The 16,494-nt window shown below is 44.7% G+C and overlaps 2 protein-coding genes across 2 annotated transcripts in view; one reads left to right on the top strand and one right to left on the bottom strand.

Moving 5' to 3' along the window:
- Positions 1-4,118: 4,118 nt before the first annotated feature.
- Positions 4,119-16,494, top strand: part of Mob3b (MOB kinase activator 3B) — a 193,295-nt gene continuing 180,919 nt past the window's right edge. Inside the window, exon 1 of the mRNA XM_036179808.1 lies at positions 4,119-4,331. The gene's annotated coding sequence lies outside the window, so the exon portion shown is untranslated. The remainder of the gene's footprint in view (positions 4,332-16,494) is intronic.
- On the bottom strand, positions 6,573-10,137 carry Ifnk (interferon kappa). Its single transcript, XM_036178535.1, is given in 3 exon segments — positions 6,573-6,586; positions 9,566-10,014; positions 10,016-10,137. Coding segments are annotated over 3 exon segments (585 nt in total).

Here is a 16,494-nt window from a genome sequence, read left to right as displayed (position 1 = left end):
AATCCTCAACACCCACATGGACACTCCCATCTGTCCTGGGAGATCTGACACATTTTTTTGTCCTCCAGGAGCACTGTATGCATGTGGTGCACAGACACACATGCAGGCAAAACACCCATAATGCAAAATAAAATAAAAAAAGTTGAAAATGATAGCTATTGTCTTTTGACAATGTTTACCCAGCAAGAAGTTGATTTTTCTCTTGTACTTCTCACTTTTTGAGTTACAGCTTCAGATCAACTGTTAGCAATTGCTTCCAGTGACTTTTCCCCACTAACTGTTCCCAAATCTTGTGAGCTCTCCTTAGGTCTTCAGTCTAGTGTTTGGGATCCCAGTCCTTATTATGTAACTACATGACCAGTTCTCCAAACAACTAGATTCTGAGCATAGTTCAATTTTTCTCTGCCTTCCTCCGTCTCTGCTTAACTCCAGCCATGCCTACCATTTCCAAGCTCAGCTCAACTGCCCCATCCCTAAGAACTGCATAATCCTTTCCATGGTCAGTTACCTTTCTCCAAACACTGTAGACACTTCTGGTCATTTTTTTTTTCTATCCCAACCCTCTGCATAGTCTTCTTTGTATTGCCGCTTTTGTATTCTCTTGCCATTCTTATTAGATTATAAGCACCTTTAGGACAGGATCCAGGGCTGCCCTTTGCCCCGTGACAGTAGAATCATGAGGGTTACAGCCATTGCTGAAGTCACACTGCCTATACTGTTTTCTAAATCTTGACCTTAGGCAAGTTACCTCCGCTTTAAAACTTATACTCACTCACCTGTACCTAGCGTATACATATCTTGTGAAAATTAAATGGGATATTCCAATAAAGTGCTCAGCAAATACTTGCCACACTTTGGGTGTGTGGTAGGGATTAGATATGGCAATGCTTACAATCAAGTCTTTTCACTGATTAACTTAATGAGTATCTATTGGCTGTTACGTTGGTCTGCTTGGGATGCCATATCAATACCATAGACCAGGTGGTGGAGACAACATCCTGAGACAGCAGTTTTGGAGGCTGGGGTCTGGAAGGCAGCAAGGTTGCTGTCTAGTGAGGGGCCTCTTTGTGGACTGCGGATGGCTCCCTTCTTGCTGTGTCCTTGCTTAGTGGAGAAAATACACTCTACTCTCTCTTTTACTCCCCTACCACTTTCTGTTTCTCATTATAGTCTTCCACGTGGTCTTTCTTCCTCGGCCACTAATCCGATATTAGAGAGTCCTCAAGACTCCTTCAGTCCTCAAAGCCACACCTCTCCTTGAGAGCTACGACTTCAGCATATGCACTTTGAAGGACCTGCTCGCTAAGTGGAACAGCCTAGGCACACAGCAATGAACGTGATAGGCAAAAGTCCCTGTTTACATCCCTTCTGCTAGAAAACAGTAAGTTGGTGTTTGTCGACACAATAGCACCCTCCCCCATTACATAGCATACATTTATAACCTGTGGCTATATTACATGGCAAAGGGGAATTCAGCTGCAGTTGGGACTGAGTTTGCTAAACAGCTGACCTTCACCTGGGTAGAGAAACCTGGCTGGACCGTGCTTTCATCACATAAGATTTTATATATTAAAAAACATTTATTATGATGTTCATGTATGTGTGCCTGCACGAGTTTATGTGCACTGTGTGCATGCAGGGGTCTGTGGAGGTCAGAAGCGGGGGTGGGGGTGGGGGTGGTGGAGGGGGGTCTGATCTGCTGAAACTGGAGTTATGGGTGATGGTGAACTGCAGACTGTGCTGGGAACCAAATTCCGGTCCTCTGGGGGAGCAGCAAGCACTCTTTGTTTTTATAAAAAAAAATTTTTTTTAATTCATTTTACATATCAACCACAGATCCCCTTCTACCCCTCCTCCCGCTCTCCTACAGTCTTCCCTCATCCACTCATCCTCTCTTCCAAAAGGGTAAGGCCTCCCATGTGGAGTCAGCAAAGACCGGTACATTCAGTTGAGGAAGGACCAAACCCCTCCCCCCTGCATCAAGTCTGTGCAAGGTGTCCCACCATAGGTAATGGGCTCCAAAAAGCCAGCTCAGGCACCAGGGATAGATCCTGATCCCACTGCCAGGGGCCCCTGAAATAGATCAAGCTACATAGCTGTCTCCCATATGCAGAGGGCCTAGTCCGGTCCTATGCAGGTTCCACGGCTGTCAGTCTAAAGTTCCTGAGTTCCTACAAGCCTGTCTTTTTAGATTTCCCCATCATGATTTTGACCCCCATTGCTCATAGAGTCCCTCTTCCGTCTCTTTGACTGGACTCCTGGAGTCGGCCCGGTGCTTGGCTGTAGATCTCTGCATCTGCTTCCATCAGTTACTGGATGAAGGTTCTAATGACAGTTAGTGTAGTCACCATCTGATTACTGGGGTAAACTAGCTCAGGCACCCTCTCCACTATTGCTAGTAGTCTAAGCTGGGTCACCCTTGTGGATTCCTGGGAATTTCCCTAGCACCCTTTACCCATGATGTCTCCCTCTATCAGGATATCTCTTTCATTGCTCTCCCACTCCATCCTCACCCAGCTTGACTATCCCATTCCCTCATGTTCTCATCCCCCATCCCCTCCCCTCTACTGCCCCTCCATCCCTACTTTACTCATGGAGATCTCCTCTGTTTCCCCTTCCCAAGGCAATCCATGCCTCCCTCTTAGGGTCTTCCTTGTTACCTAGTCGCAAGTACTCTTAACTCCTGAGCCATCTCTCCAACCCTGCTCATATTGTTTTTAGCCTTGAAGTTTCTGACTTATTTTCCCCGTAGAAAACGAACGTGGAGTGAACAAAACACAGAGTTTAGTGTGTCTGACGGCAATTCATTGCATGGAGGAAACTGGAGCAGGCCATGTGGGTAGAGAAGACAGTAAGGACATATAAATGAGGTAAGAAGGGAAGGCTTCTGAGCAAAGAGCTAGAGAGAAAAGGCAGTCTCTCCGCCGTGACGTGACGGGGAAATCCAGGCAGAGGTCACAGCAAGTACTAAGGCCTTGAGGCAGGAGCTTCCCAAACATCTCTGTGAGCCTAGAAAGGCATCACGCATAGAGACACTTGTGATGGAAAAGCTGGTAGCCATGAGGTATGGAATACACACACACACACACACACACACACACACACACACACACACACACCTAATTTACCTCTACTCTTTCAAATGTGTAGTTGCAATTATGAATGCAATACCTAATAAAGTCATTTCATGCCTACCCAATCAGTATGCATTAAGATGTTATATATGAGAATTAAAGACATGTAGATAAATTCACTTTCTTCCCCAGAGAGTCAGCTCATGTTCGAAGACCCTTACCACAAACTAAGAATACTTCTTATAACTGGTTTACTCCTAACAACCACCCTGAGAGGTAGGTATGGCTTCCAGCATTTTTCTCATATTTAAAGCTACTTTCTAAGGTGTGTCAGGCAGTCCAAGGCATTTTACAACAGTCAGAAAATTGTGAAGAAGGCTAAGTGAGTCCTTTGACCCTTTCTGGGTGCCTTGGAAAACGCTTTCGTGCACTTTAGTTAGGGTTTCTGCCGTAATAAAACAGCACGACCAAAAGCAAGTTGGGGAGGAAAGGGTTTATGTGGCTTATGCATTCTGATCGTGGTACATCATAAAGGGAAGTCAGGACAGGAACTCAAGGCAGTTACCTGGAAACAGGAACTGAAGCAGAAGCCATGGAGGAACACTGCTCACTGGCTTGCTTCTCATGGCTTGCTCAACCTTTCTTATACACCCTAGGACTACCTGCCCCAAATTGGTACCACCCACAGTGGGCTGGGCCCTCCAACGCCTATCATTAATCAAGAAAATGCCGGACAGACTTACCGGTAAACAGGCTATCTTATGGACGTATTTTCCTCAGTTAAGATCCCCTCTTCCTAGATTTGTGTCAAGTTCACAAAGCTCAACCGGGACAGTCTTTCTAGTCTGGCATTTTTTTCCTAGCCACGCTGGCTAGCGGATCAAAGTAGAGAAACTTCTTAGACTGCACATTGTCTCAGGCCCTTGTGGAGAAGAGAGAATCCTAAAGGCAACAGGACTCCTCTGGCCTCCACGGAGCTGCCTTTCCAGAGGAGGCCGCCAGGGGACTCCGCTCTGAGCCCATGAATTGCAGTGGCGCCCTGGCGGGCTGCGCGGCGCGCTCGGTGCATGTGGGGGCCGCTTCAGAGCCGCCGCGGCTGCGTCTGGAGTCGCGCGTGCTGGCCAGAAAGCCCCTCGCGTGGATCTGCCAAGCGTCGCTGCTCCGGCTGGAGGAGCTCACTCCTTTTCTACCGCTCCAGCCGCAACCGCCCGCGCGGAGGACGACCGCGGGCCCTAGGCTGAAGGTGAAAACCTCTCGGTAAGTAACCCTTCCAAGAGCGGGGAGGAGGCGCAGTCCCGCAGCTTCCAGCTCCGGGTTGTGCCCAGGAGGACCGCGGTGCGGGGCACACCTGGAGCGGATCAACCGCGCGGACGCCGGTCCTCATCCCTCCTCCGCGAGCTTCCGGGGTTAGAGTCTGGTTTAGACCCGTGCGGGCTCCTTGGCTTCTCTATGTCTCCGGGTACGCACTTCCCGGGCTGGGACGTTGAGTCCAGTTCCCACCCAGGGATCCTTGGCTTTGATTTGAAACACTCACCCTACCTACCCCCTTTCAGGGTGCAAATCTCGCCCCGAACCCTTTCTGAATCGCAGATGCGGGTAGGGTGCGCGTTGGCCTGAGGCGGCGGGAAGGGAAACTTTTACGAACGTGCATCTGTGCAAGGGGACGCGCCCGGGCTCCAGGAACCCTGCGTGGGGCTGCGTGGGGCTACAGCTCACCGTCTCGGGTTGTCCCCAGGCTACTGATGCCTCATGAAGGGAGGGTATTAAAAACAAATAAATCTTGCTCAACTTCTGGGCCAACAACTGTCAAACATCTGGAATCGCAGCCCCTCCCTTTCCTGCACCAGAGAAGGTGAAAACTAAAACTTTCCTTTGGTTTCTCCTCCCCGCCACTGGACCCCCAGGGTTGGGTGGTTAGTGGTAAAGAATGGCTCCCGCCTCCTGGAGCGTCGCAGAGGCTCTAGACCACTCAGGATCCCTCCCAACCCCCTTTCAGACCCCTCTGTAAGTCTTCCCGGTGGAGACAGGGCGACCGAGCCAACCTCATCTACTCGGTGAATGGCCTTTTGTTTCTCTGCGGTTCTACTATTGTTACGCCTCTAACATCTGGTGGGGCTGCGGCGGAGAGGAAAGCCCCTTTCGCCGCTCGCGGGCCTTCCGCGCCGGCCTCGGCGCGGACTCGGGTCAGGGATCCCCGCCGGGGAAGAAGGAGGGGGATCGGGACAAGGCTAGGCCGCCCCACCCTTGCTTTGCGGTTAGAGGGCGGAGGGAAAGTTGTTCCTAACCCCGCCTCCCAGGCTGCTTGTGGCCCAGGGCGCATTTCTTAGATCTTATCCCCAGCGAATCCGAGACGGGTGTGGGGTCGAGAGAGTGGCAGCGAAGTTCTCGAAAGCCAGGAGATCTTCGGGAGGGTCCGAAGGAATTCCAATGGCTAGCTAAGCGCGTGTGGATGGTCCACAGCCTGGGCGATGGGCGCGGGCTGGCACCTCATCTGGACGGAAAGTCCAGGGGTGGCAGATTCTCAAGGGCTCAGGGGCAGGCCATTGACCAGTGGAGACTGAGATAACCTGGGAAGGCTAAAGACTGCCTGGAAATAGTGGTGTCCTGACTAGCTGTGAAATGTTCGTGGACTTTTGACTTAATCTAAGGCTCCAAGTTTAAGTCCCAAATTTCTCCCAGCGACGTAGAAAAAGCAGGCCACAACTACGCAGTACTGATGGCAGATGCGACCGGAGCACTGAGAACAGGTGGTTTGGGGTAGGCCCCGGTTCTCCAGAGGGGGGTGCCTGTTAGACTATGGGAGGTCTGGTTTCCCCGGAATAAACTGGGCGCCTACACGTAGTGCTGTTAACGACTGTGGATTATTTATTAAGAAATCTTGAAGGGATGGGGAGATGAATGGGATCGAGATGCATGATGTGAAAGACACAAAGAATAAATTTTTAAAAAAAGTTAAAGAAGGAAAGAAGGAGAAAGAAAGAAAAAGAAAGAGAAAGGAAGGAAGGAAGGAAGGAAGGAAGGGAGGGAGGGAGGAAAGAAAGAAAAAGAAAAGAAAGATAGATCTTGGCAAGAGCAAAGTTAACTCCCAAACCGGCGGGAACCTGAATGGAACGGTTTCCGGAGGGAGAGTCGGCTAGAGCAGGTTTGATTGTATGCACCTGTTGGGACCGGTGCCTCTGGCCAGCCTTGGTCGCCATTGCCCAAATTTTCCCGTGGATTCTCTGCCTTAAGTCCTTCTAGGAAATGTGATTTTCCGGCCCTCCCCCACTCCAACTCAGGGCCGCCTGTGACCTATGTACCTGCCCAATGCCCTTGCTCCGGATGGGGCCTCAGCATGTTAAGCAAGTGCGCTGTTCGGAGCCACATACACCCCAGCCCTCCTTCATGCCTTTTAAGTTCTGGGCCTTGCGCAAGTCTGGTTTGCCCTTTACTAACTTAAAAGTTCCCTGAGAAACTGTTAACTCAAGAGAAACAATATGGAGAAACTTTTCGCGCGTCTTACTGGTGAGTCCCTGAAAGGAAAACCAGAAATTTTTCTAAAGTGCTCAACACACTGTCCAAACGTTTTATAAAGGCAAGGGCCCACAAGATCAAATTTCTTTGAAATTTGACAGTAGCAGCAGAGTAACAAACAGTACCAGCTGAAGATCTGCTTAGGTTCTGTTTGCTCAGGGAGTACCTACCACAGGCATCATTAAAGTCAAGGCTTGGCCCAGCCTGCCAGGAGGGAAAACACAATCATCATAGAGGAAAATAAGTGTGTTCTGTTTCTTTAATTTTAGAACCAAAAGACTTCTCCAAAAACTTATCGTAGGAAAAACAGAAAATTCATAGGTGAAAAGTTAAAAACTATTATATATGCCAAGCTCCAGTGAACTGCAGTCTTATCCGATTATTTCCTTGGAATACGTGTCTGGAGACATAGCAGGATTGATACACTTTTCAGGCAATTGAAGATTGCAATATTGCCCATAGTAAGCCCATGCCAGTTTGCTGTCTCCCCAGCAATGTCTAAGAGAATCTATACTCTACCCACCCTCAGCATTATCATTGTTTTCCGTTTCTGTTATGTTAAAGGGGGGGAAATCTTTTATGGCTGCCTCTCTGAGCACTGTTTAAACCAAAAATGAGGGGAAAACACTTTTTCTATTGTCCACTAACATTTATGTTGTTTGTGTCCTTACTTTTTGGTGGGGTTGGTCTCTTTTGATAAGATGTACTCCATAAAAAGAGTGTGGTTCTGACTTGAATGTCCTCTCCTTCAAACAGTCTATCCTGACTGGAAAGCTTTCGCTTTCTGGGCTACTTCTTTCTCCTTTTCTCCTCCTTTTCTTGAAGGGTTGGGCCTCACACAACTGTGCATGTGCTCTACCACTGAACAACATTCCCACCCACTTAGCCAGCTCTCTTCCCTGGCACAGAGCAAACACAGGGCCAGGGCAGGCCAGTGCAGGGCAGGGCAGCAGCTCTAATTCACTACAGTAGCTGCTGCCGCCTCCATAGAGCTGTCATAGAGATGAGGCAAAGGTGTCAGAGAAAATACTGTGTCTGTTCCTGTTTGCATTGCATGCCCTGCCTCCCCCCCACCCCCGCCATGATCTCAATCTAAAACGACATTATTGATGAGCTGTTATACCAAATAGATTGTAACTTGTTTTTTTTGTTTGTTTGTTTGTTTTTAGACAAGCATTTATTTACTATTTTTAGAGAGAAGAGACTTTTGGCTATATTAATAATAATCACAGCTCTCCATGGAGGAGAAAAGCCTATGTGCAATGCAGGGTTTCTTAATATTTTTAAATATATTACTGGAAGGATTCATATTATCTCATTTAAAGAACAACTGGGAGATTACAAGCTGCTGGCAAGGTTTTGATCCCTAGTATGAGTAGTATGAGGCTCTTAAAGTGGTGGTTCTCAACCTGTGGGTCTCAACCCCTTTGGTGTTGTTGTATATTAGAGATTTACATTAAGATTCATAACAATAGCAAAATTAGAGTATTAACTCATTTTATTGTCTGGTTCCTTTGCTGGTAACCTAAATGCCATAGTCCACACCTTTTTTTTTTTTTTTTTTTTTTTTTAAAGCTGAGGATCGAACCCAGGGCCTCGTGCTTGCTAGGCAAGCACTTTACCACTGAGCTAAATCTCCACCACCACCCCTTTTTGTGTATTTTTAATATAACATTTCTTCTAACTCTTCCACTGAAATTCATCCTTCGTTTTGCCATAGGACTTTCTTTGAGTGTACTGTCTGGAACCTTGCACTCGGAAAGTCCTGAGTCTGAAGAGTGCAGCAGCATGCTGGTGACTGCCTTAGCGTAGAGGGTTCCCGAGTGTGCTTGAGTAGTCAGTTTCTATCTACGTGCTTGCCTGAAGGAGGATGACTCTGAAATTGATGGGAGTGGGAAGAGAAAATTCATTCAGTCAGATGGTGAGTAAAACCAGGAGAGTTACTTAAAGAAGCTAGACAATCTTGATACAAAATAACTTCAAAAAGATAAAAGCCATTAAAGTATCAGGTATTGTTAGAATGGCTAATTCACTTAAATGACAGCAAGTAGCTTTCCAACTGGGAAAATTGAACATGAATGCAAAATTCTCCCATAATACTACTCCAGATGTTCACTTTAGGTGCACACACAAAGAAAACCACTCACTAGGAGAGGCTGTCCCCAAGTTCTCCAGTGTTTTCTATGCCTTCCTCTAACCCCCCACTGCAGTTCTGAGGATTCCATCCAAGTGTCTTAGGCATGCTAGACAAGTTCATCCTACCATTGAGCTACATCCGTTGCCTTTTCTATACCTTTAGATATAGAAACCAAACAATATTCTCTAGGCATGATACATCTGCTGCATTAGAGTCACAGGCTCCCAAGCATTAAGGAGGAGCTTACAGATCACTGATTGAACTATCCACCCACATTTCACTATGCACCTTGACTTTTAAAGCAACAACTTTAAACTGGATCATTTCAAAGAAACCAAACTGATAAACTCAACATTTTTTTCCCTCTAGCAAAGAAGTAAAAAATGAAAGATTTTGAGTCTATAGATTGAGTGTAGACAGTTGATGTGATAAACTTTTGTAGAAGAAACAACCTTGGCAGCCAGAGAGATGATTTGTTGAAATGTTACTTTTTCAAACCTTCTCTGCTTCCTGTCTGCTAACTACTGTCTTGTAACTTTCTTAGATGTAGAGGAAAGCCGATAGAAAATGGTCAAAGGAAAGTGGAAGAGAGAGAAGAAAAGGAAACCTTACTCTTTTCAACCTGTCTTCAGTACTTTTTAAGAAAATTCCTGGGGCTACCCAGCCGTTAACATGGCTAGCATTGTCTCTTCTTAAAGAGGTGGATGTGGCTAATGTGCCAAGGTCAAGCCTCAGAGACAGGAAATATTACACAGAGTACCAGTCTAATCGATGACACAGCCACATCACACACAACACAGATGAGGAAACTATGGAGGGAAATGCAAATCTGCAAACATACCTGATTGTATTTTGAGTAGTCTTTTGAAGTTGTAAAATATCATGAAACATCTTCTCACTTCTGCTCCGACAATCTCCCAGGCACAGAAACTGTATTTCTTATCCCCCAGGAACTTCTTGATTTTGATGAAATACTTGCTCAGTTCCAGGTAGACCCTCTGGGGGTACTTTGGTCGGGGGTGTTCTGTCTTACTGTCCTCCTTCTCCTCATCCATAAAGCAGTCTAGCGCTTGCTGCACTTGTTCAAAAAGTCCCATTCTGATGTGCTGTAGCTGCTCCCTTGTCACGTGGGAGATGTAGCTATCCTGACTGAAAATATTTAGTGCCTTAATCGATATAAGATAGAAGGCCTCCTTCATGTCCCTTTCCACATGCTGGATGTGTGGAAGAATTTCTTTAGGGAACTCAAAATCTTTGATTTCTTTTAGACATTTTAAGGGGAGAGCGGATAATGCTGCCCAGAAGTTTCACACTTTCCAAGGTGGTGTTATCCAGATAAACACAGTTCAGAGACTGGATGGGCGTGATGAATAGAGCCACAAGGACCACTGGCCATAAACGCTCTGGAGTCATCTCAGCTTTGGTGCTCTGCATTTTTTCCAAAGTAAAACATCTATAACACCCAGGATTGATAGTGTTGTCTTAGCTACCCTTTCATGGGGTTATATACCTGTTTATCTTCAGTGGGAGGAGTTTTCCCACTTAGATTCCCAAGTCCTTTGCCTCCAGGCATTTTTTTTTTTAAGTGAGCAAAGCATTACTTTAGGTTCCTAGCTGACCCATCCCAGCACTGAATAAGACACATCAAAACAAAACTGACACACAGGGGTGGGGTGTAGCTTAGTAGTGGGATGTTTGCTAGGCATTTGTAAGTCTCCAAGTTCAGTTCCCAACACTAGGAAAAAAAAAAAACCAAACATTCAACTCATATCAAAGACATAATGATCCTTCTGAAAAATATATTTTTGTACCTGATCCTATAGACAAATTTCTAATTTAGTTGAATTAGTCATTAACCAAATGACTGTGATTACTAATGACTAGTTCACTAGCAAGAACATAATTTAACTTTTCCCAATCTTGACAAATTAAGCTTCTGTATTTAGATATTTCTTCTTCCTTCCTTCCTTCCTCTCTCTCTCTTTCTTTCTTTATTGTTCTCAATGTCAAAAGGGATGACACAGTCGAGTTTGTCAACTTAGCATAGCTTTAGAAAATACCGGATGAAGGTGGGTTAGTTTTCTGTTGACATTAGAAATTAATATTTTTCAACTGCCCTTTCCTTTCATTATAGTCATCTCTGGGTTGCATTTCATATGCTCATATCTTAGCAGTCTTCTGGTGGGTTGTATATTTGAGAATATTTTTTCTGCTTCATTTGTTTCTCTGGTGTAGTGTCATACAATTTCTTTTTTATACAGTTTAGATACAGATTTAGATTAGCTATAGTATTTAAAAACTTTTACTTCATTGTCTTCCCTTCTTACTTGGTGGTTCTGGAATCTGTGAAGTAGTTTGTTTGCTCTGCATGTTTTTCACCCAGAAGGCATTTGGGTAGAAGGTCACCCATTTCAGCCAGCTAACTCATACCTAGGTTCCTCTGACTGTGCTATGATGGTTGTCTACCTACCATCAGTGGTTGCTGTGGATATTGCTCAGGTAAGAGATTTGTCCTGACTGTGGGCCAGGCAGGACCAGGAAAACTCTAGCTGCAAATGATGCTTACTTTGTTTGACTAAATAATCTTCTTTGATTATGACCTTCCTTTAAGAGGAAATGGACTCCTTTCTTTAAGAATGTGAAATACTGTGACTTTAAAGGACCCTAGCTTATTTTCTTTTTGTAAAAAAAAGAAACTAATGAATTTTCAGTGGTATTCTGTTGAAATGGGAAGCAACTAGAATTCTACAACAAGTAGACTGTGATTGAAATTCTGGCTTAAATTCTTCTTAATCATTTGGTTGCATCAAAAGCTTATTGTGGATGACTTTCTTAAACTGTTGGTTGTTATGGACTGGGTTCTTGGAAACAGGAAATATTACAGATATTTCTCTCTATACTTTATCTACATAAATTCTAATTTCACGGACAGTTTCTTTGCATGGCTGGTTGTCAAAAATAAAATCAGGAAAGGGGGCTCTTTTATATGAGACTATACATTGATTTTAATCATTTGATTGTCATAGAGGACATAATGATGACACTGATCAAAATCTTTTACACTCTGCAGTATCTTTGACTCAGTAATTCTTTCTCTTAGACTTTCTCCATCCTCTTGCCCAAGAATAATGATATCATTAAAGATCTGGTTGTTAACCGAGGGAAGCAGTACTTGGTTAAGTAAAGCATCAGGAGAAAATTTCTGTGCAAATACTAAAAGTTATGTTGGAATATATTTGGTCAGTTGGGTGACATTATTTTGTTTCTTAAAAGAAACGTTCTTGGTCTGGCAATGGTGATGCACGCCTTTAATCTTGGCACTCTGGAGGCTGAGGCAGGTGGATCTCTGAGTCTGGTAAGCCTGGTCTGCAGAGGGAGTACCAGGACAGCTGGGTCTACACAGAGAAACAAAACAAAACAACACAACAACAAACCACAAACAAACAAACAAAAGCTTTCTTGGTAGGATGTATCTAGTTCCATTTTTGTTAAATGTGGATATTTGCAAACATGGACAGAAAAGAAGACCCGGGAGGCATATATTCTAAAATATTTGCATCTTATCTCTGATTGGCAAATTTAGTGATTTTTATTCTTTTATTTTTATTTGCCTATTTTAAAGTTTTCTGTGGTCAGCACGTGTTTTCTTATTTAAAAAGCAAACATCTTTAAGAGAAAGTGAAACAGAATCAATAAGCTTCAACATTTCTACTAACAGAGGACATTTCCCTAAAGTCTGTTGCTGTGGACAATGGAGAATTCTATGGGAGATCAATGTACTGATCTCGTAGCTCTTTACACAATAACACGTTTGCGCGTGTCTACAAACATCTGTGATCAAACGTGCACACAGTGTCGATAAAGTGCACAGCCCCTCTGAAGGCCCCCGCTTTCTTACAAGGCTTGTATCATTTCCACCGAAAACTTCTAGTTCAAGCAGTTCCAGGTGGAGCTGCCGATCAGATGGGGCTTTTGCACGGCCTTGCCTTCCTTAATTGTAAGTTCTTGAAATAAATGATTGTGTAAGTGTTGATCTCTAGGTTAAAACATTCCTCCGGTCACTCCACTTCACTGTGGTGCTCCATGTTCTTTGCACTTGCTTAGGACACTTCAGCCCTTGTGCAGCTGCTGTGCTACAATGAGGCATCATTTCTTCCCATAGGTGAAGCAGATTACAACAGATGTGGAAGTTCCCTGTGTCGTTCCCCCACTCCCATCCCCCTCTGCCTCCCCCCCATGAGTGGCTTTGTTATTTTTAAGCTCTTCCCCCCCCCCCAGATTCCCTCCCATTCATTTTGTATCCTTATTTATTCAAAACTTCATTTTAAGTGTTTGTCACGTGTGACTCATGACCCAGGTCGTAGAGAAGAAGGAATACAGTGTACTACCTGATGTCAGAGAACTTACAATTATGGGCATGTAACTGTGGGTAGATCTCATTCTCCAGGTGCTTTAAATGTCAATTGGTGCTAATCTTGATAGTATTCATGACAAAGAAGAAAAGTGGTTGGCATGTATGCCCTCCCTCTCTCTGGCCATTAGGATTACCTAATTTAGCAAATAAACCTAAGGAATATTCCTGCAATATTTCTGATATACCTGCACTAAGAGAAAACCCTTTCTCCCATTAACCTAAAATCCAAATTTAATTTACTATCTTTATTTTATCTGGCAACCTTACTGACCCTAAGAGCTCCCATTGACCTCTGACAGAGCTCCCATTGATCTGACACTCCTCCTTCAAGAACTCTTTCCTCTGCCTTCTCTTCATCTCCCTAGAGCTGTATTTAGCTTCATTTCTCAATGTTGGCATCATTTATGGACAGATGCAAACAACAGTGTAATTGCTAATTACCCTAATAAGAAACATTTTTGGATCACCAGGCCATCTGAATGTACCTCAGAATCATTGAAAAGGCTATTGAGGAAACATTTTTTTTCTATACATGTCTGTCACAGCTGTCCACTCTTTCATTAGCAGGATGTGCGTTGACATGTTAACTCTGTGCCCATGATACCTGTCCTTATTTCCCAGCATGCTCTGAGGTAGTTTTTAATGTGTAGTGCTGTTTTCATCAAAGGGAACACAACAGTGTCTATCTTGTTATCAGTTGAACTGTGTGAAGTCCCTTCGGATTAGAAGGCTGACACTAATGAACAAGAAGGAATGTGTCAGACAAAAATAGAGGAATGAGGCATTTCAGGGGAGACAAGCTAGTTTGGGTTTCCCTCAGGGGCACACGGGTTGTGAAGATTTATTGCTTCCTATGAAAGGACAAGCTTCCAGTTTGGACAACGTGTTGATCATCTTTGTTACTGAGCGTGAGTCATCCCAGTTGTACTGTTTTGGAGGTAATTAAACTTTAGGGCATATGCTTCCTTACAGTGAGGACTGTGTAGGGTGTTTATTCCAGAGCAGCTCTGTGAACTCTGCTGGACCATGCCCACTGCCGTCCCTTCCTGGTTGGCCCCTCACAGGGTCCTCCATGCCTTCTTCTGTTGTGCTGCCTTAAAGGTAGAAAGGGTCAACTACTACACCAGTCACAATATTGGCACATTGTGAAACTTCAATCCCTTTGGGGAAAGTGACGCTAGAAAGCATCTCTCATCATGAAAGCTTGGCTTCTCATCATGCTCCCCCTACCCCGGGATAGGGGTAGTCATCAGTCTTCTCTGCAGCCTTGGTCATGTCTTTCTCCTGTCTGAGCACAGGTCTATGATGGCAGGTGTAGCAGCTGTTGGTTGGTTGTTACTTTTTTTTGTTTGTTTTTTTGAGACAGGGTTTCTCTGTGTAGTTTTGTGCCTTTCGGTTGCTGCCTTTTGAATGGCCTGCAGAAACCACAGAAAGTGAGAGAGCTGGGGGCTGCAGAGATGACTCGGGGGTTAGGAGCACCAACTGCTCTTCTAGTGGACCCAGGTTTGATTCCCAGCGCCCCAATGGCAGCTAACAGCTGTCTATAACTCCAAGATCTGACACCCTCATACAGACATGCATGCAGTGAAAATGCCAATGCACATATGATAAAGATAAATAAATTATTTTTTTATAAAATAAAAGAAGAAAGTGAGAGATCTGGACCACCTCCACAGGTGGGGATAGGAGACCCTGTGCTACTTAAACTGCTAAAACGGGATTATCAAAATTGTGATAACATTGACACCTCATCTGTAGAACTACATGCTCTCATCTGCAGGTAATGTTTTTAAAATATAGATGGAAAGTTCTTCATAAAAATGAGGCCCAGAACATACAGTTCAATGATGGAGCATTAAACCTTGATTTCCTTTTTGTTTAGGGGTAAGGAGGAAAGTCAGGTATTGTGGGTGATTGAGGACTTGATGGATGGTGGCTAAAGTGTCTGCCATTGCTATTTTTAATGCTGCATCTTTGAATTGCCCAAGGCTAGCTAAGTCATAAACACTTTGGTAACTCCAGTGATATCTTGGGTTCATATTTTTGGGTTGATTCATGTCTTCCAGACTAGAAATGTGACTTACACAGTTTTGTAATCATGACTCCAGCTGTTTGTAGAATAAAAAGGTCCATGGGATTTCCTGTGTTTCTCAAGTCTGGTTGGATATTAACTTGTAAGGACAAAAGTAAGAAAGACCTTTCTTCCACTTCTCCAAGTATCTGTATCAGTGTTCTCAGTAGCTATGGTTTATCATGTCATCACTTGGGAGGCTCTTTAGACTTGTCAACGTCAGCTCTCTTTTGCAATGCTGCTGAAGACTATGCATCATTACAGCTTCCTACATAAGAATGATATGAACGTTAGAAGATGGTCCTTGACAAAATAAATTTATAATGTTTGAATATAAGTAAATAAATATGCACCATTAATGAAGATGATGTTGATTTGGGGATTGTCACAAGAGCTTCCATCTACTTCCTCATTCCCCTTGTTGTCTTCACTGGGATGCCCTGGGGGGCAGTAAGACTTTCAGAGGAGAGTGGTGAAATATGTGACCTACCAGAATAATCTTTCCCTTTCCACAGTGGATCCCAGTGGATGAAGATGTACATCTGAGTGTGCTGGTAGTTGAGAAATCCAATGGTGGGCTGAGTAATGGACAGGAAGATGCTTGGTCTGTAGATGAGGCACCATCCTCTCTTAATCACTGTTGGCTTGCTTGTGGTCCTGTTTCTGGTCATTAATGAAGGGCAAAGAGGCTTTGTAGAAAAAGTCCTGGGAGCTTTCTTTAAACCACCATCATCAGATGCAAATCACACAACTTCTTTTTCTTGGAGCAGTGGTAGCACTGGGAGGAGTGTTGGGTGGGTGGGTGGGGGGTAATTTGGTCCCAGCAGGAGTGGAGAAGGGGGTCTTTTCTTCCTGGTAACACTCCTGACCTGAGGTAGTACTGAAGCAGACTTTTGTTGTTGTTGTTGTTGTTTGGTTTGGTTTGGTTTCCCTAGACAGGGAACAGCTCTGGCTGTCCTGGAACTCACACTGTAGACCAGAGATCCACTGCCTCTGCTTCCTGAGTGCTGCGATTAAAGGTGTGTGCTGTTGCCATTCCCACCCCCTCCCATGCTCTACCCTTCGCCCCCGTGAGCACTGACTCTTAGTCATGGAGTATAGCAATGGAGGGCATTTAGACAAAAACCCTTGAGGTGAACTGGTGTGTGTGTGTGTGTGTGTGTGTGTGTGTGTGTGTGTAGTGACTTCCTTAAGGTCACAGTACTATTTAGGGGTCAAGCAGGGCTGAGCCAAGGTGTCTTCACCTCAACTATAGAAGGGAGTTCAGAGGTTCACTGGAGTGGGG

This window comes from Onychomys torridus, chromosome 2 (assembly GCF_903995425.1).
Source record: "Onychomys torridus chromosome 2, mOncTor1.1, whole genome shotgun sequence".
In the NCBI taxonomy this organism is placed as follows: domain Eukaryota; kingdom Metazoa; phylum Chordata; class Mammalia; order Rodentia; family Cricetidae; genus Onychomys; species Onychomys torridus.
The sequence above is the reverse complement of the archived record's forward strand: the minus strand, read 5'-3'. Positions and strand labels throughout refer to the sequence as shown.